At 39.6% G+C, this 24,682-nt stretch overlaps 1 protein-coding gene across 8 annotated transcripts in view; it reads left to right on the top strand.

The window, feature by feature from the left end:
* Positions 1 to 23,269, top strand: part of HEATR5A (HEAT repeat containing 5A) — a 96,114-nt gene extending 72,845 nt beyond the window's left edge. For 4 of the 8 annotated variants that reach the window (XM_042464825.1, XM_042464787.1, XM_042464796.1 and 1 more), the window contains 11 exons: positions 1,201 to 1,269; positions 1,891 to 2,070; positions 3,215 to 3,446; positions 4,348 to 4,596; positions 5,921 to 6,048; positions 7,174 to 7,321; positions 9,884 to 10,156; positions 14,135 to 14,359; positions 14,712 to 14,866; positions 18,135 to 18,348; positions 21,138 to 23,269. In XM_042464825.1, the coding sequence (XP_042320759.1) occupies positions 1,201 to 1,269; positions 1,891 to 2,070; positions 3,215 to 3,446; positions 4,348 to 4,596; positions 5,921 to 6,048; positions 7,174 to 7,321; positions 9,884 to 10,156; positions 14,135 to 14,359; positions 14,712 to 14,866; positions 18,135 to 18,348; positions 21,138 to 21,442 (2,178 nt within the window). In that variant the 3' untranslated portion in view covers positions 21,443 to 23,269. Of the gene's footprint in view, positions 1 to 1,200; positions 1,270 to 1,890; positions 2,071 to 3,214; positions 3,447 to 4,347; positions 4,597 to 5,920; positions 6,049 to 7,173; positions 7,322 to 9,883; positions 10,157 to 14,134; positions 14,360 to 14,711; positions 14,867 to 18,134; positions 18,349 to 21,137 lie in introns of those variants that run through there. The other 4 variants (XM_042464804.1, XM_042464776.1, XM_042464815.1 and 1 more) reach the window with 3 other exon arrangements.
* The last annotated feature ends 1,413 nt before the right edge of the window (positions 23,270 to 24,682 follow it).

Raw genomic sequence — 24,682 nt, 5'->3', positions numbered from 1 at the left:
TTTTTATAGCACATTAGCCATTGTGTGCAGAGAGAATTGCATTTTTTTTAATGGTTTTATTGGGGTCAGGGTAACAGGATGAAAATTGGCCTTCACCATTTCTGCAAATGTCCAGCCCTGCTTTATTGTATTCAACATGGATCCAATACAAGTATAAACAAACACCATGGTAATTTAGCTTGTAAAATGCTTTATTCTGAAATAATTATTCTGAAATAAAATTATTTTTTTAAATAGCTTATAAATTGCTTTAAGTTTTGACCCTAGCTTTTTTGTTATATTGACTTGGATTTTTAGTGTTAATTTTAAATATTTAAATTTCATTATTATTTTTATTTGGTCTGAGACTTTCTTGAGAATATTTTTATGGAAAGGTGGGGGACAAGGTCTGAAAATAAATTAACATAATTTTTGCATCTGATCTGTTTTATTGTGAAATGTTTAATATGAATTATCCAATACTTTATATACTTTGTTATAAAAAAGTAAGCTATCTGTTGTGTATAGTAAGTTATTGTATACCTGCAGCTCACCATGTGATCACAGTCAGCATATGGAGTGATGTTAAACTGGTATCTGTGTTAGGGATAATCTTGCAAGTTTTCAGTTCCTACAATGAAATCAATTCGCATGCACATCACCATTTATTGCTCAAGTGCATTATACTCAAATACTGTACACGTTATACTCAAATACAGTACACATTAGTAATAATATTAGATGCGTCAGTTTCCTTAAATAAAGTATTCTGTCCTAAATGTAATTTAGTCCAAAACAGAGTCGGAGTAGAAGCAGAAGCAGATGGAGTAGGGTAGAGTAGATTAGAGAGAGAGACAGCATTGTGGTTCGAGCCTTGGACTCTGGAAACCAGGGTTCAAATCCCAGCTCAGCCATGTAAACTTGCTGACCTTGGGCAAGTCACAGTTTCTCAGCCTCACAGGATGGCAATGGCAAACCTCCTCTGAACAAAACTTGTCAAGAAAAGCTCATGATAGGTTCACTTTAGAGTTACCATAATTTGGAAACTACTGGACGGTGCACAACAACAAAGAGTAGAATTACTGAATCAGTGGCTCTTGCATAAATGTTGATTTACCAGATTTCCCCTGATTCAGCCGTATTCCCACTGATTCTAAGGACTAACAATTGGATTTAGGCCTCTGATAAAATTATTTTAACCTTTTTTCATTTTTTAATCAGGTTGGTGCAGCACTTAGGCCAGCCTTTACCCCAGACACACCACCTGATGTAACAGCAAAAGCATGCCAGGTAAGTTTAAAACAAAACAGAACAAACCCCCCTCAACCCATTAATTTAAATTCCATAAAATATTGGCAAGTAATAGAGTGAATCCCTGAGGCGTTTGTCTAGGGATTTTGTGACTGGTATAACTAGTGCTCCTGTGGAATCCCTGGTCACTGTATAAGAATGCAAAAATGACCTGGTTGTTTTTATCTCATCACTTCTTGAGCTGGCCATATGTTTCCGGGCTCCTTAGTAGGGACCTGATTGTACGTGCATTGAAGCAGACTGGGAGATGTCTATCATGTGAACTGAGAAAATTTCACAATGCATCCAACTGAAAAATTCATTATTGAGGAAAAACTCATTATTGAGCCTACTTTCTGACAGTAATCGTGCTGATTTGTCCTCAGCAAATACAGACATGTGCATAACTAATGCGGATTTTCTGGATCAGTTTCAATCATAATTTACCCCTAGTTTTGGCATTGAAACTGTCTTGGATATCTGTGCCAGTAAGGAGGGATAGTGGGATAGTGTGCCTTGGATTGCACAGGGTTAGATTTAATCTCTCCCCTGTCTTCCTCTCTCTTGGGAATGTCCTCTATAGCATTTTAGAAATAACCATACAATTCACTATCATGCTAGGTTTGCAGTGCTTGGATGGCAAGTGGTGTAGTAAATGACCTTAATGACCTTCAAAGAGTTCATCAGTTGCTCGTGACATCCTTGACTAAAGTACAAGCTGGAAAAGAAGCACAGAGTCAACTGTACAATGAAGCCACAACAACTATGGAGATACTGGCTGTTCTAAAAGCTTGGGCAGAGGTACTTCAAAAACAATTGCACATCCAAAAGTACTAGTGTCTAAAAAGTAGAACTACACTTGTCCCTCCACATTCACTGGGGTTAGAGGCACAGGATCCCCATGAATGTGGAAAAACTGCAAATAACAAAAACACTTATATTTTTACCTAAGATAACACCTCTCTAGGAATCTCTAGGTCTTCCAGTGCAACTCTGTGGTCAACATCTGCCATACATTGACCATTGAATTGCACTGGAGGAGCTACAAATGCCTAGTGGAGTGTTCTCTCTAGCAGTCTCTAGGTCCTTCAGTGCAACTTTTAGTTAAAGTTGATCATAGAGTTGTGCTGGAGGACCTAGATATTCCTAGAGAGAACATATTAATAAAATCAGTGAATAATCAAATCTGCAAAAGTCAAAGCATGCAGATGTTGAGGGATGAGTGTATATCCTTTGAGTTGTGGGCTTTGGAAAAAATTGTGCACATATGTTCTGTTCAACCTGTTTAATAATAACAACAACAACAACAACCTGTGGTTCAGAATGATAATAGAAAAAAATCCTTCTTATCTTAAATCTAGAGAGGTTTTTCAAGACTAAGAATCATGACAGGGTGGCTTTTAAATAGGGTATGTGTTTTAGATTATGATTTTTAACATTTGTATGTATATAATCTTAATTTTATACTGTTTTAATGAGGTGGTTCTAATTGTTTTTAAAGTAGTTTTTAAAGTGTTTTTATCCTGTGACCCACTTTGGATCTCTTTTGGAGAGAAAGGTGGCATAAAAATGAAATAAATGATTTCTCAAATAGTAGTATACTATTTGTTTAGTCAGTACCTCAGTCCAGAAATACAGTTATCCAGCATTTAATGCAATTGTTCAGTGAAACTTTGCTGTTTAAAACCATTAATCTGATTTATTATTTGTGTTGCAATAGTGTATATTAGGTTGAATACTCCATGTCATAAACTGTGGATATCCTATGAGCATGAGAGATGAGATCATTCTGATATATGACACTCGGGAGGATGTGGGTGGTGATGTAATGCTGTTAATGGTTTCAGAGTGATGGTATTTATTACTGGTACTTTCTTAGTTTCATCCAAACTTGTTGGATAAACTATGATCAAGACTCTCCATTTAATTTTATTCTTGTAAACAGGTTTATATAGTTGCAGTAGAAAAACATAAAAAACAAAGCAACATCAGTAGGCCACCTTTTGCCACAAACGCCAGAGAGGAGAGTTACAGGGATCAAACATCTTCAGCGGATGAACTTCTGCAGCTAGTTCAAGCAGACCTGGGGAATCTGAGCAAACTCTGGCTTGCTGCACTTCAGGATTTTGCTCTCTTAACGTTACCTTCAGAATACTCCTGTCAACTTCCTGCTGAAGGTAAGAGGCAAGTGGAGTAATAAAGTTTCTCTTGAAAGTGTTTAGCAAGTGCATGGTTATTCAGATGCCACATATCTGGGGTCTGATTTCCTAAACTAAAATGTGCTAGCTATATGATGCCAATAACAACATTTAATCTAATGCTAAGTCAACACTTATGCAGATATCATTGTTTAGTACATCTACTCTAGTCACATCTATTTGAAAATGATAAACTGCCAATGAATACCAGGTACTGTAGGCTATATTTCAGAGGAAGGAACTGGCAAAAACCATCTTGTGCCCTAAGAAAGCCTATAAAATGCATGGGGTCACCATATATCGACAGACAACCTGAAGGCAGATACACTCAACATGCTTTACACAGAGCTGTCTTTGCAGACTGTTTGAAAATGTCAGCTGATCCAAAAAGCTGCAGCAGATTTTTTTACTTGTGTTGGTTGCACACAACTCCCTTGTTATAACTGCTCCAATGGGTAAATATCTGTACTATTTTCAAACATACTGTATTGTTTTCAAACTGTTTTTAATGTATGTTTTACATTTTTAATGTTATTCATAGTATAACTATTGTTAAATGATCATTGTTTATATATGTTCATCCATATTATAACTGGTTTAATTTGTAAGGATTCATTATGAGTCCAATTTTGGGGGGAAAGCAGACTATAAATAAAGTAAATAATTACTATCAAGTAGATTTAAGGTCTATGAGATTGCAGCATGAAGTTGAAGAAATTTATGGAAATTGTTTCTTAGATTATATGAGTAGTAACACTTGCAAAGAATAGTTTGCCAGGTCCTTCCTGTATGTTTGTTTATAGTAATGAAGTGCAATTAAAACAATAACTATATTTAGAATTATTTGGATAATGCTGAATTTTTATTGCTTTTTTGTAAGGTGGTGCTTTCTATACTGTGGAAACAATTGAAAATTCAAGACTACATTATCAAAACTCCTGGGCTCTGATTCTTCATGCTACAGCATTGTGGCTTACCAACACAGGTTTCCTTATAGGTGATTCAGATGAAGGTCTAACTAATCTCTCTCGACCTGTCACTCCAACTACTATGTGTCAAGACTCGACTTCTAGGGGTGCCATAAAATCACCTGAAGATGTGAATACGGACAGATTTCATCTTATCTTGGGTTAGTGAGTGTGAAGGGGTTTTTTAAATGTTGTTTTGCAACACAGTTTTTGCCTGGTGTCATTGCATATATTCATATGGACTGTTAATATATAAGTTAGTGGGGTTAATACACTACCTTTGATAAAAATTTATCAGTTCGGATAAAAGAAAATTATTATAAGTTGATTTGGAAATGGTACCTGACTCCAGTGAGATTACATAATATTAATAATAATAAGTCAAAAAATTGTTGGAGAGGCTGTCAAGAAGTAGGGTCATATATGCATATGTGGTGGCAATGTAAACATGTACAAAATTTATGGGGGAAAATGCTACTAGAAATAGAAAATGTTATGAATATAAAAATAGATAGAAGACCGAATATAGTTTTGTTATCGTTATATGATTCAGAGAAATGGGGGAAAAAAAAGATTTGGTAACAAGTTTGTTTACAGCAGCGAGATTAATAATAGCAAGGTGTTGGAAAACAAAAATGGATATAGAAGTAGCGGATTGGTACAAAGAGGTATGGAAATTAGCTATTAATGATAAATTGACATGTAAACTTAAAGTAAAAAAAGGACTATGGAAAAGAAATTACTTTAAGGGGATTTGGAAATAATTTGTCGAGAAAGTATTGAGAAAAGAAGATTATCTCCAGAAGATGAACTGAAATTTTGGATGGAATATAAGGATGGAAATGGCTTCAGGGAAGGGTGGGGCACTGAGGGGTATATAAAATAATATGTTAAAATGTAATAGAATGTAGGAATATATTTGTTTATGGGAATATTATAAAAAAATTAAATAAAAAAAGATAAAATTGCATAGAATTACTGCAGAATATCATTATGCAGTACTGAATTATCACAGCCAACAACACTTAAACCACATTGGAATCAGGTCTGAAACCTAATCTTGAGGACCTTTCACACCATCCATTCTGTAAGATACAGATTGGGTATGTTATTAGGTGATGTCTTAGAATTCTCTGGGTGAGAATTCTGAACACTCTCTCCCCCCTAAAGTGAAGGTCCCAGGATCCCATTGGATGTTGCCATGGTAGCTGAAGTCGAATCATACTGCTGTAATTGTGTATTGTGGAAGGGACCCTACACTCTGGAGCATTGATTTGGATTTCCTGCATAGCAGGGAATTGGACTGGATGGCCCTTGCGGTCTCTTCCAACTATGATTCTATGTGGGCTTCTACTGTCACTTGAATGGCATATGCAATTATAGTTGGATTTTGCCAGTTGTATAGTTTTGCTTAGGTATACTTCTAGTTCTATAAAAATTAATTATAATTAATTATTTTAATGGTAATTCTTCCCTCTTCTTTAGGAATTAGTGTTGAATTCCTCTGTTCTCCTCGGTCAGATGCAGCAATGGAAAACATTACTGCTTGTCTACATGCCCTACAGGCAATATTTGATGTTCCTTGGCCAAGGTCTAAAATTGGTAGTGATCAGGTAACAATCTAATCTGGAAAACCTGAGTTCAAATAATTTAGTTTTATGATGGTTGTTTGTGACTGACATTTCTAAGAAACAACTTCTTCTGTTATGTTCCATCATGATAGCCTTATGTTATGCTCACAATGTAATGTTTAAGTTTCCTTTATTCTTCGGGTTAATAAAAAAGATAAAAACAGTTTAAATTGAAGCAAAACCAATTTATGCAGGAACAGGCAGTGCCAATAAAATGTGACATTACTTTCTAGGCCATGCACTGGTTGCCATGCAATATTTTTATCAAAATAGTAAGGCTGTGTAAGTAGTAAGGGGTGGGTGCATGGCGTGCTAGATTATTTTTAATATATTAATGTTTTCCTGTACCTGTTTTTTTCCCTCTCAGATAGATTATACACGTGTTTGTTGTTATTGGTGTTTTCCCTTCTTTTCTTCTTCTTCTCTTATTCTGGTTTATGAACCATCAATAAAATTAATTCCACAAGAAATATATAAAATTGTAAGACTGTTTTGTAAATAGTACATATATTTTACTATTTTCCTACTCTGTAGCCCATATGTGTGTATAATGCAGTTGGTCTTGGACCATAGAAAACTGGGTTAACCACTAGTCACAGAGCAAAATAAGTAACATTGGGAAAGTTTCACACCCTTACCCTGGTGGGTTACAGACCGCCATTTAGGACGCGCTCTGCGCGTCCTAGGGTTAGGAAGCGGCGTGCTAGGGTTTGGAAGGGTTGCCCCTTCCTAACCGGCCCCGTTCCCAACATGCGCGGAACACGTCCTAAATGGCAGCGCCCATCCACATGGGCGCTGCCATTTTTACGTCGTGGATGCTGTGCGTCCAGATGTGGCGCGGCGGAAGTGACGCCGTGAGTGCGCGCCTTGCGGTGCCACTTCCAGGGACCAAAAAGGAGCATCATTTTGGCACTCCTTTTCGCTGCAGCTGGAAGCCTTGCAGTCTGGCCGCTGGGGCTTCCCGCCACAGCTAATGGCGGCGACGGGAGAACGGCCGCTTGAGGGCGGTTCGTAACTCGCCAATGTTACCTAAAGTGTTATCCTAAGGATGAAATTTGAAATGTTAAAAATTAATGAAAAGGTCTTGTCCTATTTTCCTTCATATAGGAGCTGAGTGTCGAACTGCTAAATGTTTTGCATCGCCTTATACTGACCAGAGAGTCCCCTGACATTCAGCTTGCTGCTCTAGGGGTTGTTCATCAGATTCTTTTTGCAGCACAAGAACATGTCAAGGAAAAACGGAGAAGTGCCGAAGGTAATAATGACATAGATTTGGCCAAATTTCTAATGGCTATGGTTTTACTGTCTTAATTTTTTAAAAAATATATTTTGAAAGATTTGTAAAACATAATGTAAGTATTTAAACAATGTAAACCAAGAAATACAAATATATAACAGTAGAAGAATCAGGATATTATTTTTCTAAGTTATAAATGAGTTTCAAGTATATCATATATAATCTCATCCAATTATCATTTGGGTTTAAAATAGTCCTCCACCAAAACTTTTATGAACTTACTTACATTAAAACATCCAACCATAAATTTAAATCTGAAGATGGTGGTTGTATTTGATGTTTCTTTGTATTGATAAATGGAAACCATTTGTCTAGAAAAGTGTCTTGATAGTTATGTCCTTCGTAAATTTCCATATTATCTGATAGCTTCTCAAGGAGCCATGAATCCCAACTCCTTTTCCACAAGTTTTCAAGAGAAAGTGTGCCCATTTTCCAGTGGAGGAAACAGCAGTGGGAGTCAGTACAAGAACGTTCCTTGGCAGTGCTTCAAACTGTTCCCCATTTTTTTTCTTAGTGAACCTAACATACATAGTCTTAAATTGCTAGTTCCGCCTACAATGAATCAATGGGATTTACACAAGTGTTGAGTTAACCATTTAGCAGTTGATTTAGTGTGTCTACTCTAGTTGAAATAGCGTTTTGATTTAAGCCAGCGTGTATTTGCTACAATTAACACAGAAGCTAGAATCTATAGCATTAAATGGTATGTACAAGAAACTGTAATGCAAAATCACCTTGTGCAAGTAGAAGAATAGTAACAACACTGATAGGAGAAGGTGGTGGCTGCTCCAAGCTGATTATATCCCTGTAAACCTGAGGGCTTCTTGGAGTCAAAGCACTATTGGAAAGGTAGCATGGAAAATTACCTTTGCCACAGCACCTATGATATGGCAGTTATCACTCCCATAGGGCTGGGGTACAAGAAATGACTACTTGGGAGTCAGCCTCTGAAGGGTGACAGCCATCTCTTTTTGCTGTTGACACTGATGTAGTTCTGTCATAACTTTTGCCATCATCATTGTCTCATCCTCCTTTGTCACTGCAACCACATGCCATTCTTCCACTGCCTCATGATTGCAATTAACTGTGCTGATAAGGTTTTCTGCCCCACTGAAATTGAAAAGGAACTTGTCCAGATCATTTTTTTTTTTCAAAATACATTCTTCCTCTACAAACTAAAACAAGATGCATCTTTCCATTTAACAAAGTTGGGGATTATAATTTTGTAAAGGATCTCAGAATGCCTCAAGAAAGGATTCTCAGCATCCTCACAAAATTAGAATTTTTAGCACGCAGGATAGATGGGAAGAAGTACTTTTTCCACACACTGCATAATTAAACTGTAGAATTCATTACCATAGGAAGTGGTGATGTCCATCAATGTAAATACTTTACCATGGAATTGGACACATCCATGGAGGATAAAGCTATCATGATGGATATATATTACTCCTGGGATCAGAGTCAAAATGCCTCCTAATTCTTGTTGTTAGGATATAGCAGTGGAGGAGGACTGTTATCTTCATGTCTTGCTTGTGGTCTTGCTGGGGCCTTCTGTTCAGCCACTGTAGGAAACAGAATGCTAGACTAGGTAGGCATTATGTCTGATGGAAAAAAGGCTATTCTTCTCAGGTAGTAGCACAATAGTAACACTGTGTCTGAGACTACTCTGTGCTTGTAAGGTTTAGCTGCTGAAATGGAGCTAAATTGTGAATTATGGCATAGATTAATGTGGGATTCAGTGTTTAAAATGTCTGTTGAGATGGCTGGAGAAAAACAAGCATGTACAATTGAAATGAGCCTTTTTTCCCCCCAGTTTACCCCCTGCCTCCATTTCCTTTCCCTCCCTCCCTCTTATTTTTTTTTTAATTATAAACCCTTTGGGAATGGGATCTGTCAAACTTGCCCTTTGGAACACATTGTTGAAATAAATGACGCTACATAAATGAACAAGATTTTCTTAATGCGTACCTCTTCCACAAGCCTGTTGTTGTCCAGGCTGTTAACAAGCCTTTGCATTTTTATCCATGTAGCTTGCTCATAGAATCTCCCACAGCAGATTTTGTTCTTCATGGGTACACATGAATATGTGCGAAATACATATATGAACATATTTTGTGAGTCCATAGAAGATCAAAGTGTATAAATAAGTTCAATTGCCTATGAATGTGCCTCTGATCATGTTATCGCTGCTTTTAGAACAGATAGTGCAGATTTCTAGTTTTGCTCTAGTAGAACAAGCACAATGTATACAATTCCAGGTTCTAGATAAAAGACTTTTCACTCCCCAGTAGCATTCTTCTTCTGCCCATCTGCCCTCATGAAGAAAGGGCATCTTCAGACAAAAGCCTATTTCTGTACCTAGACCGCTCTTTCTGGATTAGTGTAATCATTTTATAATTCTTCCATACACAAACTAAAATAAAACAGTGCAACCAGTTACTGCTTAGAAATTTTCCATGAGTACATTTTTTAAACCAAAGGCACTTGCTGTATATCTTTATCCTTTTTTCATTTTAGTTGATGATGGGGCTGAAGAAAAGGAAACATTACCAGAGTTTGGAGAAGGAAAAGACACAGGAGGGCTGATACCTGGAAAGTCCTTAGTTTTTGCAACACTAGAGATGTGTATGTGCATTCTTGTAAGACAGCTACCTCAACTTAACCCAAAGATAACAGGTAGTTCTGGAATTACATCCAGAAAACCTCAAATATTATCAGAAAATGGAAGCAGGCTGGTGTCAGCAGCATTAGGAATCCTCTCTGGCGTGCCAGCAGTCTGCTCACCAGAAGGTAAGATGAAATATCAAAATATGTTTTAACTGAAAGGGAATTAAGGAAATGCTCTAGGGAGGGGAGTGTCTTATGCCATTATGTATACACTGAGACAATATATTCACAATTTCTGTTATCAGTACTGTATTGTTTTTAGAAGATTAAAAATAGATTGTTGAACCATCACATTTGCAAATAATACCAAATTAGGAGGAGTAGCTAATACCCAGAAGACAGAATCAAAATTCAAAATGGCCTTTAGATTATGAACAGTATAATAAATCAGAGCACAAACATGGTTCTAATGTCACACTACTGATGTAAATAGGCCACCGACATGGGCCATACAAGTCAGATGAAAGCATGTTGTCAGAACTGTCTATTGCTTTAAATAGGGATTTCACTTTTTTCCTTCCTTTCTCTGTCCTATATCTACTTTCTTTCCTATGTGCTTATTATATTGTAAGCATTTGGCCCAACAATGTTATCCTAATATTTCTGTTTAGCATCAAGACACCATGGGTGCTTAATAAGCATTTTTATTAAATATATTTGCATCTGAGAAATAGCTACTTCCCTAACTTACCATCTAGTAAATAACCCATTCTTCCACACACCTCTGAAGAAACAATTATAAAGCAGTCTTATAGAAATGTGTGTTCCTTTCATATCCACTTCAACAGATTTTTTAATGGAGCTCAAGTATTATTTCACCATTATTTTCCATGTCTTGCTTTCAAGACACCTGTTAACTTGAGGCGACCACTTGAATTTCCTAGGATTTTCTTCATACGTGTTTAATGAAAACTACAGTTTTAACCTATGATGGACTATGTTTCTTTCTAAGAGTCACATCCAGATAGATGCAGTGCCATAGAATTGCCCTTTTCTTCTTCCTAGGATATCAGGGCTGAATCAAAGACATAGAAGCTGATTAGTACACACTTCTCTCTTATTAAATCTTTGGTAGTTTGGCAAGTAACACCCTGTGTTAAAACCTACCTATTTCTCCATCTATCTATTTGATTTACTTCTTGCCTTTCTCCCCAAATGGCAGGGATTAAATCATACTGTCTTTTAGTAGTATATTATTTAATGTGTATTACATGGGAAATCTCTTGAATTCCTGATGGGGACCACTAGGCATACCTAAGCCCTAGCCTTTTTGTGTAGCAGGTACCACTGTGAGGTAACCCTTTGCCAAAGACATGCGTAGAATGGAGACAGAAATGTAATAGTGCTCCTTCTAAGACTCTTAGGAGTTGAGCCTTAAACAAGGCTAGCTGATAATAGTGCAGTGACTAGGTATGGCTTCTCCCCTCTGGAAGCCTGCCTTGGGCCAGTAATGGGCTGGATGAGGTAAAACAAACTCAAATTGAATCCAGGGAAAACAGAGGTACTAGCGATAGTTTCCCAAAATCCAGGGATGGAGATTTGTCAACCTGTCCTGGATGGGATCACACTTCCCCTAAAAGATGAAGTACGCAGTTTGGGGGTACTTCTGGATCCATCTCTACAGTTATCATCTCAAGTAGATGCGATGGCCAGAAGTGCCTGGTATCAACTTTGGCTGATACGCCAACTGCGTCCCTACCTGGACCGAAAGGACCTTGAAGCAGTAGTACTTGCACTGGTAATCTCGCATCTTGATTTCTGTAACGTGCTGTACATAGGGCTACCTCTGTACCAATTTCGGAAGCTTCAGTTGGTACAAAATGCAGCAGCCAGTTCCCCACACTCTCAGAACATCTGGGAAGAATCTATTGGATTATCCAAATACCAGATTGATAGCAATTCCCACAAAGCATTTACTGTCATGGTCCCTAAACTGTGGAATAGCCTACTGGAAGAGATCCAGCTTATCACTACCTTAGAAGCCTTTAGGAAAGCGATTAAGACAGATCTCTTCTGGTGGGCTTATCCCCCAGATCTCCTGTAAATAAACATAAGGGGACATCCCACTCAGAGTATGTTAAATGGATTAAATGATGATATGCTGATTTTAATGTGATGTCATGATTTTATGCTGTATTTTATTTGAAATTGTATTTTTTTATTATATAAAAGAAAATTTATTACAAACATATTCATATACACCAGGGGTCGGCAGCCCGAGAACCGGATCTGGCCCAGCAAGGCCTTTGACCGGTCCCAGCCCGGTCCTGCTGCCGATTGCCGCCCCTGCTTCCGCGCTGCTCCGGGCGCCATTTTTCTTCAAAAATGGTGGCTGAAGTCTTGCTTGAACTTTCCCATTGCAGGAGACTTCGCCGCCATTTTTGAAGAAAAAATGGTGGCGGGCCTGTAGGAGGCCCCCTGCAGTTGCCAGAGCCCTCCAGCGAGGCTCCAAGGGCCGCAGCGGGCCTGTAGGAGACCGCCCACGGCGGCCTCCTCTCTCCTTCTTGGCCTCTGTGGAGGCCGAAGCCTCTGCAGAGGCCAAGAAGGAGCTTGCGGAGGCGGCCTGCCGCTCCAGGGCTCCGTTGCGGCCCATGCAGCCCCAGGCTTCCCTCCGGAGAGAGAGGTCTAGGGCTGCAAGGGCTGTGCAGGAGCCCAGGAGGCAGCCTGCCGCTCCAGGGCTCCGTCGCAGCCCATGCAGCCCCAGGCCTTCCTCCAGAGAAAGAGGCTTGGGGCTACAAGGGCCGTGGAGGAGCCCAGGAGGCAGCCTGCCCAAGCCCTTCCCTTCGGCCGAAAGGGCCCCTTGGAGACCTTTCGGCCGAAGGGAAGAGCCAAAGGGAAGGGCCTGGGACAGGTGCCCAAGCCCTTCCCTTCAGCCTCCCTCCCCTTCGGTCAAAAGGGACCCTTGGAGCCCTTTCGGCAAAAGGGAAGAGACGAAGGGAAGGGCCTGGGATGGGTGCCCAAGCCCTTCCCTTTGGCCTCCCTCCCCTTCGGCCGAAAGGACCCCTTGGAGCCCTTTCGGCCGAAGGGAAGGGCCTGGGACAGGTGCCCAAGCCCTTCTCTTCGGCCTCCCTCCCCTTCGGCCGAAAGGGCCCCTTGGAGCCCGTTCGGCCAAAGGAAGGGACCGAGGAAGAGAGAGCGGGCACATGCCTCCTCCTCCCCGGCAAAGCCCCAAGGAAAGGAGCAGGGGCCGCCAGCCTCGTCCTCCTCCTCCTCCCTGCGGGACTTCGGCAGACCTGAGGTGTCCTTCGGAGGACACCTCAGGCCTGGCAAAGCCCCGAGGAAAGGAGTAGGGGTCGCGCGCCTGTTGCTCCTGCCCCTCACGGGCCCTTACTGGTCCCCAGCTGTCTCTGAGAGGCAGCTGGGGGCCAAGGAAGGGCAGGAGGAGCAGGCGTGCGCCTGTCACCCCCTCTCCCAATCCCCCCCCCCCCCTCCTACCGGCCCCCCAGACAGCTGGGGGTCGGGAAGGGGGCCGAGGAAGGCCCCCCCCCCGGAGGGTGGAAGCTCTGCCCCCGGCCTGCAGCTCCGCCCCTGGAGGATGGAAGCTCCACCCCCAGCACGCGGCCCCCCAGTTTTTTGGCTTCAGCCCCCCAGTTGTCTGAGGGACAGCAACCCGGCCTCCGGGTCCAAAAGTTGCCCTACCCTGATGTACACTTATTTACATGATTAGAAGTCAAAGAGGAAGATACAAAAATATAACAACTCTATTCTAATAGCTCAAACTTCCCCCATACAATTCTAAGTGCAGTCCTTTACCCCCCAAATCCCCCCCCCCCCACTGTATCAGGTTTCAGGTTTCTTTCACAGCAATATATTTATTTACTCTGGCTTCTCTTCAGATCGTATAAATCTTTCGCCCTCGTGAAATTGTATTTTTATTGTTATAATTGTAAGCCCGCCTCGATCCGTAGGGAGAGGCGGGAAATACAAATAAACTCTATTATTATTATTACCCTTGCTGAACAAACATTAATAACAGAATAGAGCTGGCCTCTCCCTAATTTTATAGTTGCAATATTATTGTTTTCCTGTTTCTCTGAGATATTGTTACTTAACATTTAATGAACATAAAACATAGCTTCACACATTTGTCATCTTTTTCAGGAAGCATTGCTGTTCTTCCTACTATCTTATATCTGATTATTGGAGTCCTGAGAGAAACTGCTGTGAAATTACCAACTGGCCAGTTACCTTTAACTGTTGCTGCTTCATTACAAGCTCTTAAAGGAGTGCTATCTTCTCCCATGGCCCGGGCAGAGAAGAGCCGAACTGCTTGGAATGATTTGCTCCGTAGTGCTTTGGTCACTATCCTTAATTTTTGGAATCAAGGTATGTCAGACTGAAGGTGGTGTTTGCATATAGATCAGTATAATTGGGGAAAGGATTTACCAGCAATTGAATATGATCTATACAATATGAAGTGAGTGCTGCCTTATATGTAATACTCAGGCTAATAATACAGTACTTTTCAGTGTTTGGTCCTCTAGATGTTTTGGATTTCAACTCCCAGAATACCTGATTGAATCCTATGCTGGCTGGTGCTTTGCAAATATGAAGTCCAAAATATCTGGAGGATGAAACATTGAAGACCATGGAACACTAAAACACTGAAACAAATAAGTAAAGAAACCTACATTATCTTACATCTGCCATATCTGCATTAGATTATTTTTATCATTAGTAGATGGTGCTCACCAAGAATTAGATGAAAGTAGCCTGTTGGCTGCCATCACAGTATTTATTTTGTCTACAAGTCCAGAAGTTACTGCCATGGAGTGCCTTCAGATGAGTTGCACTGAAAAGTTTAAATCAGCATTGGAATCTAAAGACCCTGTTGTAAGTACTGTAGACTGCTTAACTTTATTTAGAAATTTACTATTGTTTGCTGTATGCTTTTCCACTCAGGAAAGGTAGCAATAAGAAAGAGCTGTTCCATTAGGGTAAACGTGTCTCCGTTAGGAAACATGCCTTTTGTTTTCCTACTCTTTTAAACTATATGTACTTTTCTGATGTTGTGATCATTTTCTACCTGGAAATTTTCAATTAAAGGACAGTATAGAAGTATGTAAAATAAATACTGAATTCAGAATTGTTAGGCTTGCTTAAAACTCTTAAACAGGTGGTAGCAATGAAAATACATTTGTGTGATTTTATTTATAGTATGAACATTCTGCACAGATACCAATTTTACGCAGTTCATTGTTTTGTCACATTTGTTTATAACTTGTAAACATGGTACACATTCTTGCACTTGATAAGTAGACAAGATTGTCACTTTGGATTTCTTTGTGCATTACAAATTGCCTTTTCTGCATTTTTTGCCACAAGAAAACATTTAGAATACATTGATCTGTTGAGAAACTGTCCTACATCATTCTCTCTCCCAATGGCATCACTAGCGAGGGTATCATCTGGTGCCAAGGATATCACCTGGGAAGGGTGCACGTTCACCCCACCTGCTGCTCCACTGCTGGGCTTCCTTCCAAGGGAGGCAGCCTGGCAGGTCATGCATTTGCCCCTCCTGCACTAAAGTGGGAGGAGGGCCCAACTGGGGTGTCAGACACACACACACCCCGGTGGTGCCACTGCTTTTTCCCTGTTGCTTTTTTTTAGTGAAAGTTACAACTTGAAACTGTCACTTTATAATTAATTAAGTCTGTATAATGATACGGCACAAACTTGTTAGTCTTGGTAATTTAATCAAGAAATCTAAAATCATCTGGCCAAGACAACTTTGGAACTTGTGATGTCCATAAACATATTCTCAATAGCAAAACAAACCTCAGTATATCTACTGAGATATTGTATAATATCCTTTTGGTTACAGCCAGAGCAAATGATAAAAGATGGGCATTCCCATACTCTGGAACTCCCTTCCTTAGGGATGCTAGACAAGCTCCCTCCTTCCTGTTTTTTCCTTGGCATTTGAAGACCTTTTTTATTCAAAAAAAAATTAGTAGGAAAGTTTTTTTTCTTAGTACCCTTTCTGCCCTTTTCATAAGCGGGGGGTCCGTTCCCCCCCCCCCCCCCCGCGCAAGAGAAAAAACATGGATGCTCAAGCCCCATTCAAATGAATGGGGCTTGTGACTATGGTGGTGGCGTACAGGGTGTACGCCACAGGTGCGTGCCCCATTCATGTAAATGGGACATGCCACCCCTTGCATCTTATATGCTCAAAGCCGCATATAGCGTACTCGTGTATAATGCGGGCGCACTGTATAAGATAGGAAAGGTCTTTTCTTCGTATCCCATACTATTTTTCTCTCTTTGCTTTTTAATGACTATGATTTAAATGACTAATTCTATAAAAAGTTTAATTGCATACTTAAAATAATATATGTTTCATCTATAAGTGTTTTGATTTGCACTCATACTTCTTATTTTGTAACTTATCTTGCATCCTAGCTTTAGAGAAAAAGAGGCAGGGTACAAATGAATCAGTATAATACAATACATATGTATAGGACTCCACTTGTAAAACTAATGCAAATTGCAGATAAAATTGTATGTTTAGATGTAAAGTTTCCCTTCTCTTGTCTTTTCTCATTCATACTTTCTCTCAAAAAGAAGTTTCAGTGACACATTCAATGAGTCCGATTAAATCTGTGCTGAATGGTTTGCTTCCCCACTCATAAACACTGTACTCTGTAAGCAGTAATACTTCTTCTAGTTCTGAAACAATGAGGTGGGTTTTTGTTTTTTGTTTTTTTGGCACTGACAGCTCTTGCACACAAGGCTTTTATAGTGGGATAGAGGTCAGTTAGCAGTAGTAAACTTGGGTGACCTTGCTGCTTTTCTGTTTTCTTTCTGGTGTAATCCTATTACCTATTTTTGTCAGGCCAAGTCATAGTATTGTTGGGGGGGGGGTTCTTGGTGAAAAAAAATCCCTTTCACAACTATCTCAATTTGGATCAGGTTGGTGTGTTTGGAGCATGTTCTCATTTTAATTCCACCATGAGAGGTCAAAAAAGACCAGAGAACTTAGGTCCAAAACACACTGCAGAAATAATCCAGTTTGAGACTGCTTTTACTGCCCTGGATTAGTGCTAGGGAATCTTGGCAATTGTAATTTATTGTGGAACCAGAGCTCTCTGACAGAAACAGTTAAATGTCTCTCAAAACTGCAGTTCCCAGAACTCCCTTGCATTGAGCCAGGGCAACTATAGCAGTCTCAAACTGGATTATTTCTGCAGTGTGTTTTGCACCTTAATGAACAAACCCTTCCTGAGATTTACCACAGTGTCTACCAATACTTCAGGTAATTAAAAAAAGTCCCATTGCACTCTACCATAATTACAGCACAAGGAGCTCTTTCTGAACCAGTTAACCCCTACACTTTACTTCCTCCGTTTTTTCTGCCTTGCTCTTCTTTTTTATATTTCCTTATTGATTGATAGTTTTTTTCTCGCTTTGCATGTTTGTCACCTCCATTGAAACAAGCACAGCTCCCCCCTCCCACTACAGGAGCATGGGAAAACTTGTTAGATGTTTACTCATGAGCATTATATAGTACTGGTGGGCTGCTCAGTACTTATATAGTATTGCTAGGCTGCTCAGATGTTTCCGAGGGAAACATTTTCCAGACTCTGAATGGTTCCACTAAAGTTAGCCCCCTTGGATCCTATTCCAGGAAGAAGGCAGGTTATAAATCCAGTAAATAAATACATAAAGGGGGTGGGCTTGAAAAGCCATAGTTGCTACTTTGTATTGCCATTTGGATAAGAATGCACAAATAGAGGTTTCAATTTAAGGAAGTAGCAGAAACAAGAGGTAAAGCTTCACTGAAAAATAAAAGGTACTCAAAAAGTACACAGCACCCACACTCTTTTTCATAAAGGATGTAGCATGGAAACCTATAACCAATGGTAACTATGTGGCTAAAGCCATCGTGTAAACACTGTTATCTGACAGCAGTGCCTGCTTTCATTTCTTCATTTCACTTCTCTTTTTGCCTACTCTTGGATCCAAGAGTAGATCCTTGTTAGAGATGCTGTTCACTTCTGATAATTGTACGTAGTAGGATATAGGATAGTCATGCAAATGCAAGTCAGAATCTCAATTGAACTTTTTTGTTTTTCTAACCTAGAACTTTCCTCCTTTTTAGGTACAACTTAAATGTTATCAGCTGCTACTGACTGTTTTTCAGTATCCGAACCGAGCTATCTCATATCCTTACATTCATTCATTAGTATCATCAATTGTGAGCAAACTTCAGGAAACAGAGAAAGCTAAACCTGAGAATTCTGCTGAGCTTCAAGTTATACAAGAAGGAATAAAGGTGGTGGCTGCTGTTATAGCCCTTGCTGAGGAGAAACATCGTAAGTGCCCGTTGTAGAGCTAAACACGTTTAACAATTTGAATTCACTGTGGATTAAAATACTGTATGAGTATTAATGCAACATCCTTCATTTAATGCTTTTAATTTAATTTTAAATTAATTATTAAGTAATGGGGGACATTTTTTGCTTCTCAGTGGGATGCAGTGTAAGCAGGGACGTAGTCAGGATTTTGGGAAGGGCGGGTCCAGACTAAGTGCCACCATTTTGAGAGATTAAGAGCCCCCCCCCCCCCAACACAGAAAGAGGGTTGAGCGTTTACCTGAGGAAAGGGAAAGGAGGGGAGGGGGCTGCTCCATTTCAGCCCCATTGCCAAGGGCCCCTCAAGTTCATTCAGGGGAAAGGAGAAGCAGGAGAGTTGTCTTTTTCGAGGAAGGAAAATAAAGCAAGCCGGGGCTGCAGGGCAGTTTTTGAGTTAGTGCAGAAGTTTGCCCTTGGAGTGAAGGGAAGGGGATGAAAAGAGAAAAAAGGACTTCTTCCCTGGCTTCTTCCTCTCAGGAACTCCTGCTGCCCTCACACCTTCCCCAATTTGGCTGAGTGTTGCCAACAAGCCTCGGAGATATTCCCCAGAATGTACATACAGGCACTTTATTAGTTTTATAAGGTTAAAACTTGTTCAATATTAACAGCATATTTTTATAAGTTAGGCCTAAAACTTGACAAAATAATAATATAAAGGCACATAATATGATAAATTGAAAGCAATATGAAAATTTATTTAAATATTAGTCATATTTACAAGAAACCTAAAAACAGTTTATCTTTACAAACTTGTCTTAGTGCCGCCGTGGTTTGTTATGGTTTATATTGATTTGAGGTGTATAAGTCTAAACACACACACAACAAGGTCAAAAAGTCTTAGGGCTTGCAAAATAACAGCAAGTCATATGCTCTCAGCCTCTGAGGATGGCAAAGGCTAAACCCCATTTGTTTTACAAAAATGACCCTGTCATTACATGGCAGGTTCGGGCTGGATTAGATGACCTTTGAGGGTCCCTTCCAGCTCTAAATGAATGGAGGCAGATTAGATTTAACCTCCTCTGCAGCCATGGAGTCCCTTGGGCAAGAAGTCACACTCTCTCAGCCTCCTCAGGGGAAGGCAGTGGCAAACCTCCCTCTGAAGAAATCTTGCCAAGAAAACCCCATGATTTAAAAAATGACTTGAAGGCACAGAACACACACACAGCAGCAGCAGCAGCAGCAATAATAATAATAATAATAATAACCACACAGTTAACATGACTGATAGTATCAAGAGCCATAATAATAATAAATAACCCAAAGCTGCTTTGGGTCCCAATTTGAGGAGAAAGGTGGGATACAAAAATCACCACCACCAATTATTGTTGTTGTTGTTGTATTTCTCCCTGGGTTGGAGCCCTCTTACTAGGAAAACCTGCCCCCTTCCAGCCTTCAAGTGACCCTCTTTCCCCCAGTCCTGCCTTGCAAAAGGGGTGTGTGTGCTCTTTTCCCACCCCCACCCCAAAAACCTGCAAAATGTTGGCAATCTGTTTGGTTTTCTCTGGGCCTTCGCCCTGCAGCCATCCTTCCCCCATCATGATCCCTGGCTTTGGAGGCACCAGGAGCCCAGGGAGGAATGAGAAAGACTCCCTCCTGACCCTCCCTCCCTCAAAAAAGGCACCAATTCTGGGGAGGGAGGGCCCCCTTTATCTCCTCCAGATGGAGGGAAAGTGTGGACTGCACAGGAAGGGTAGGTGGGTATGGGGTGGAAGGAAAGTCCCTTCCTTCCTTCCCTCCCTCCCTTCCTCCCTCCCTCCCTTCTTTCCTGTCTATCGTTGTTCCTTCCTTTTTTCCTTCCTTCCTTCCTTCCTTCCTTCCTTCCTGTCTTCCTTCCTTCCCTTCTTCTTCTTCCTCCTTTTCCTCCTCCTCCTCCTCTCCTTCTGCAGGAACGGAGATTTTTGTCTGCCAAAAGTGCAGAGGAGGAGGAGGAGCAGAAAGAGGGGGAAAAGAAAGGGAAAAAAGTCGCAGGGAGGGAGGCCCCGCTCCGGGAGGAGGAGGAGGGAGGGAGGAGTGTGAAGGGGGGAAGGACCCCCTGGACCCCCCCCCCCCCTTGGCTATGTCCTTGGTGTAAGATGGGGGAAATCATATCCAGTACTGGAACATACAAGATGGGTAAAAGGACATATCATCTGCAAGTCCTCTTATACACTTACAGTATACTCTTGTGTACATTTTACCCTGTTCCCACATGGATAATCAGAAATAATTTCATTCTTACCATCTTCTGAGGACATTCCTCAGGTGCAGTTCCTACTGATTGATATAAACATCAGCAGTATGGTACCAATTTTGCTGAAGTGGAATGTGTCCCTTCCATACTGCCATAACTTGTCTCAACATATTCCTCATACCTAATAAATTCAAATTCTTCTTTTCTGACTATACCAACTCACACACACATTGAGGTCCCTCCGCTCTGGTGCCACAATCAACCACAATTTCCTGAATTCCATAGAATTGCCCCATGGCAGTTAAAGTGGTGTCAGACTGGATTATTTCTGCAGTGCAGAGGCAGCCCTACATTCTGCCTATTTGTTAGCCCCTTCATAATGCTGAAATATAAGGCTTTTGTATTAATCCATACCAAGACTGGCCCTGGAAAGTACAACTGTAAAATAATGCCCTGAAAGAGCCTAATCCTCTGCATAATCATCCTATTACGTATTTAGGATTGCAGTCTCAAGTGCAGCTGTTTGTGAAGTTAATATTGAGGAACTTTTATTTATTTATTTTTAAAAAATCTTTCACAGGAGCTCATCTAGTGGCTTGCTTTCTACCAATCCTAATTTCTTTTCTCCTGGATGAAAATGCCCTGGGATCAGCTACAAGTTCAGCAAGGAGTCTACATGAGTTTGCTTTGCAATATCTGATGCAGATTGGTCCACAATATTCCTCAGTCTTTAAAAAACTAATGACTTCATCTCCACCAATGAAAGCAAGACTTGAATCAGCTGTGAAGGGCAATCAGGAAAGTATCAAGGACAAGACCTCCCCTAGACATTCAAAGAATCCTGGGAAAAGCACAAGCATTCAGCTGAAGACCAACTTTTTGTGAAATTGTTTGTTTTAAATTTTAAGCACTTTGATAACACTTCAGAGAGTCTTCCCCTTTTTCATTATGAAGTATGATGTGAATTTTCAGTTGAGTTCTGCTATACTTTTGGAAGTTAGTGCAGTAGTCCAGTTTCAGAAAAGTGACCTACCTATCAGATTATCAGTCATTAGCAAGGACCGCATGCATAACCATGGCTGCTAGTTGTGGAATGAGAACAAATATGCTGTATCAATTTACAGATAAAGTTCCCAGTTCACAAGAGGTTTCCTCTTGCTCAGTCGGGGCATATACTTTATAAAATATATGTTTTTAAAAAAACAGCCTTACATTCTCTTCACATGTTTTTAAACACTACAACATTCTGTGGAAAATATATTCCAAATTTTATAAGTTATGTTGGAAGCTTGATATACTTACATTAATATAATCTCATATTTATTTGCACAGATATTAGCACAAATAAATGGAAGGGAAATAATGTTTGTGATTCATCAGTGCACATATACCACAAGTATCTATATTTCAGTATTTTGTTTTGCTTTCATGTAACAGCTCCTACTGTGGAATAGTCAAATATTTTTAAAGAGCCATTTGGACATTGTAAAATTACTTTGCAAAGTAAACACAGAGCTGCTTCAACAAAAATCCTTATACTCATTTTTGGTTCCCACAGTGTGGTCAGTATGGATCTGAGAACACAAACAGGGTCAATGGCACACATTGTGGCTCAGTGCAGTGACAAATGAGATACAATACTAGTTCAGACTGTGCCACTAGAACTTTAGAGTGCTACATAAAGTGTGAGTATAATCATGGACACATACAAAACACATACCTTTAGTTTTGACTATCAAACTACAGCAATTGTTAAAAATTGTGAGGATAGTATCACAGTATTATTGAACTGAAATTTTAATCCATAAATTCCTTTCAGTTCTTTAACATGTTCTAACTGTTAATTTAGCAAATATACATAATTATGTAAAACATAACCAATGCTCAAAGGTATGTAAAATTACTGAATATCATAAACCCATATTGAAGGTATTATTAATGTTTTTACATTCTTTTTAATTCTTAAGCTTTTATTAGCTTTTTAATGAGACTCTGTCTTATGGTTACTTGGACAATTTTATTTACAAATTAAAGCACATATTTGTAACTGAGGCCTTATTCTACCACAAAGTTCTACATAAATAAATCTTAAACATATCATGGCAAGCATACATACTTTGCTCAGAATACGAGAACTGTTTGGATCCACGGTGCCTTTGTATTAGGCACATAGTTATTTATTGCATTCATTTTATAATATATATACATGGGCAGATTGATGCACCAATAATAAGTAATCTTACTAAGGTGAACCATAATAAAGTGGGCTTCAGTTGTGTTCAGCTGCACCTGAATCATCAGAAAAAAACAATAAAATTGTACATTAACAATGGATCATATTTTACTATAGAAGTGTAGCTATTGATTGCTTCAGTTATTACTTTAAGAATTACATTGGAAACTATTGTTTCTGATGTTTTTTTTAATGTCAGTATTACTTGAAGTAAAACAAATGCTAGGACAATTATGGTATTTCCATCTAATAATTAGTGGGGGGATATCATATAGAATTGATACTCAGGAAGAGGGTACTGTATTTTATTATACATTTTGTACATAAAATTGTAAATTGTACAGAACCATTTGAGTAAAATTCTAACAAGTCATTTTTTTAATCTACATAAAGCTAATTTTCTTCACTTCAATCTGTGTGCTTGCTATTTTATTAATAAAACTTGAATTTTATTTTTTTAAAGCTGTAACTCCTGCCTTAAATACCTTTTATTTCACAAGTCAGTCTTAAGTATTACTGTATATACTCATGTATAAGTCTAGAAATTTTAGTCAAAAAATTGACCCCAAAAACCTGAGTCGACTTATCCGTGGGTCAATGTAAGTACCATACTCTAACTCTTACAAAAAAGAAAAAAGGAACCAGACTATGGTGAAAGGCAAGAGTTTAATTTGTCCTGGAAGCACTGACCCTCCTCTTTTCCCTTATCCATCCAGCCTTTAGTGTGAGCACAAACAATGATGTCTGCTTGAATTTTATAAGTTCTTTGGCGTTGTTTCCCTTTGCTTCATCCTTTACATCCTTTGTTACATGCTCCTAAATTTTACCCTTGACTTATCCACAAGTAATATCAAAAGCCATAATTTTGACCTCCAAATCTGTCCTCAACTTCTATATGAGGTCGGCTTACAGTAGAGTATACAGTATATGGTATTTCCCCACCTTCCTACATTAATTTACTTTCAACATAATATCCTAGTAAAGGTTTTTGTTTGTTTGTTTTGTTTTTGTTTTTTGGCTATCTTCTGAACCAGATTAAGGTAATGAAAATATATGATCTATAGACAGTATTTTAGTGTGGAGGGCTGCTAAAACTCATTCCACAGATTATCCATCATGCATCATATAGGAACTCTACTATACCAGACTTAAAATGTCCATGTATTTCAACACTGTTTCTAACAGTGATGAAACACTGGGATATAAAACATTTTGGTGCTAAAGGCAAATTGGAGTGCATTTCCCATCCCATGTATAAAAGCCAATGAGAAAGACAGTTAAATCTTACTTCAGTAGTATCAATACAGGCAAGTGGCTACTTTAGGAAGGGTTCCAGGCAGACATGGCACACCCCTGTCCTCCACAGCTACCTCCCCAATTATCTGCTGCCTGTGGCAGCCACTTTACTTAACAGTAGGGATGGCCTTTATAATGCCAGCATCTATAGTTCAGAGGCAGTATGCTATCATTTATTTATAGATTTTAATCCCATTTTGAGCCAGGGGGGTTCTTAAAAGCAGTTCACATCATAAGAGGCAATGGATATATACAAGAATGGATATACTAAATACCATATACTTAAAAGCCATACACATATACTAGTAGGAATTGAAATCTGATGTCTTTGCATTCCTTCCTTTCTCTACTATTTCTTCCCATGAATCAACAGAGTGGAGAGGAGGAAGGCATTCTTGGGATGGCAGGTGGAGCAATCCATCATGTGAGGGTTTTACCTCACATGCCTAGTGGCCAGGCAGCAATCCAAATTCAAAGTTCTTTTCAGATATATCTGTTAAGATTCAGCCTTTCTCCTTCAGTTCTTTCCTACCTGTCCTGCTCTACCCACCAGTCAGGAAAACCCCTTCTTGATGCCCGCCCCCAGCGCCACTCTG

This window comes from Sceloporus undulatus, chromosome 1 (genome assembly GCF_019175285.1).
Source record: "Sceloporus undulatus isolate JIND9_A2432 ecotype Alabama chromosome 1, SceUnd_v1.1, whole genome shotgun sequence".
Lineage (NCBI taxonomy): Eukaryota > Metazoa > Chordata > Lepidosauria > Squamata > Phrynosomatidae > Sceloporus > Sceloporus undulatus.
Note: the sequence above shows the minus strand (reverse complement) of the source record. Positions and strands in the feature narration are given on the sequence as shown.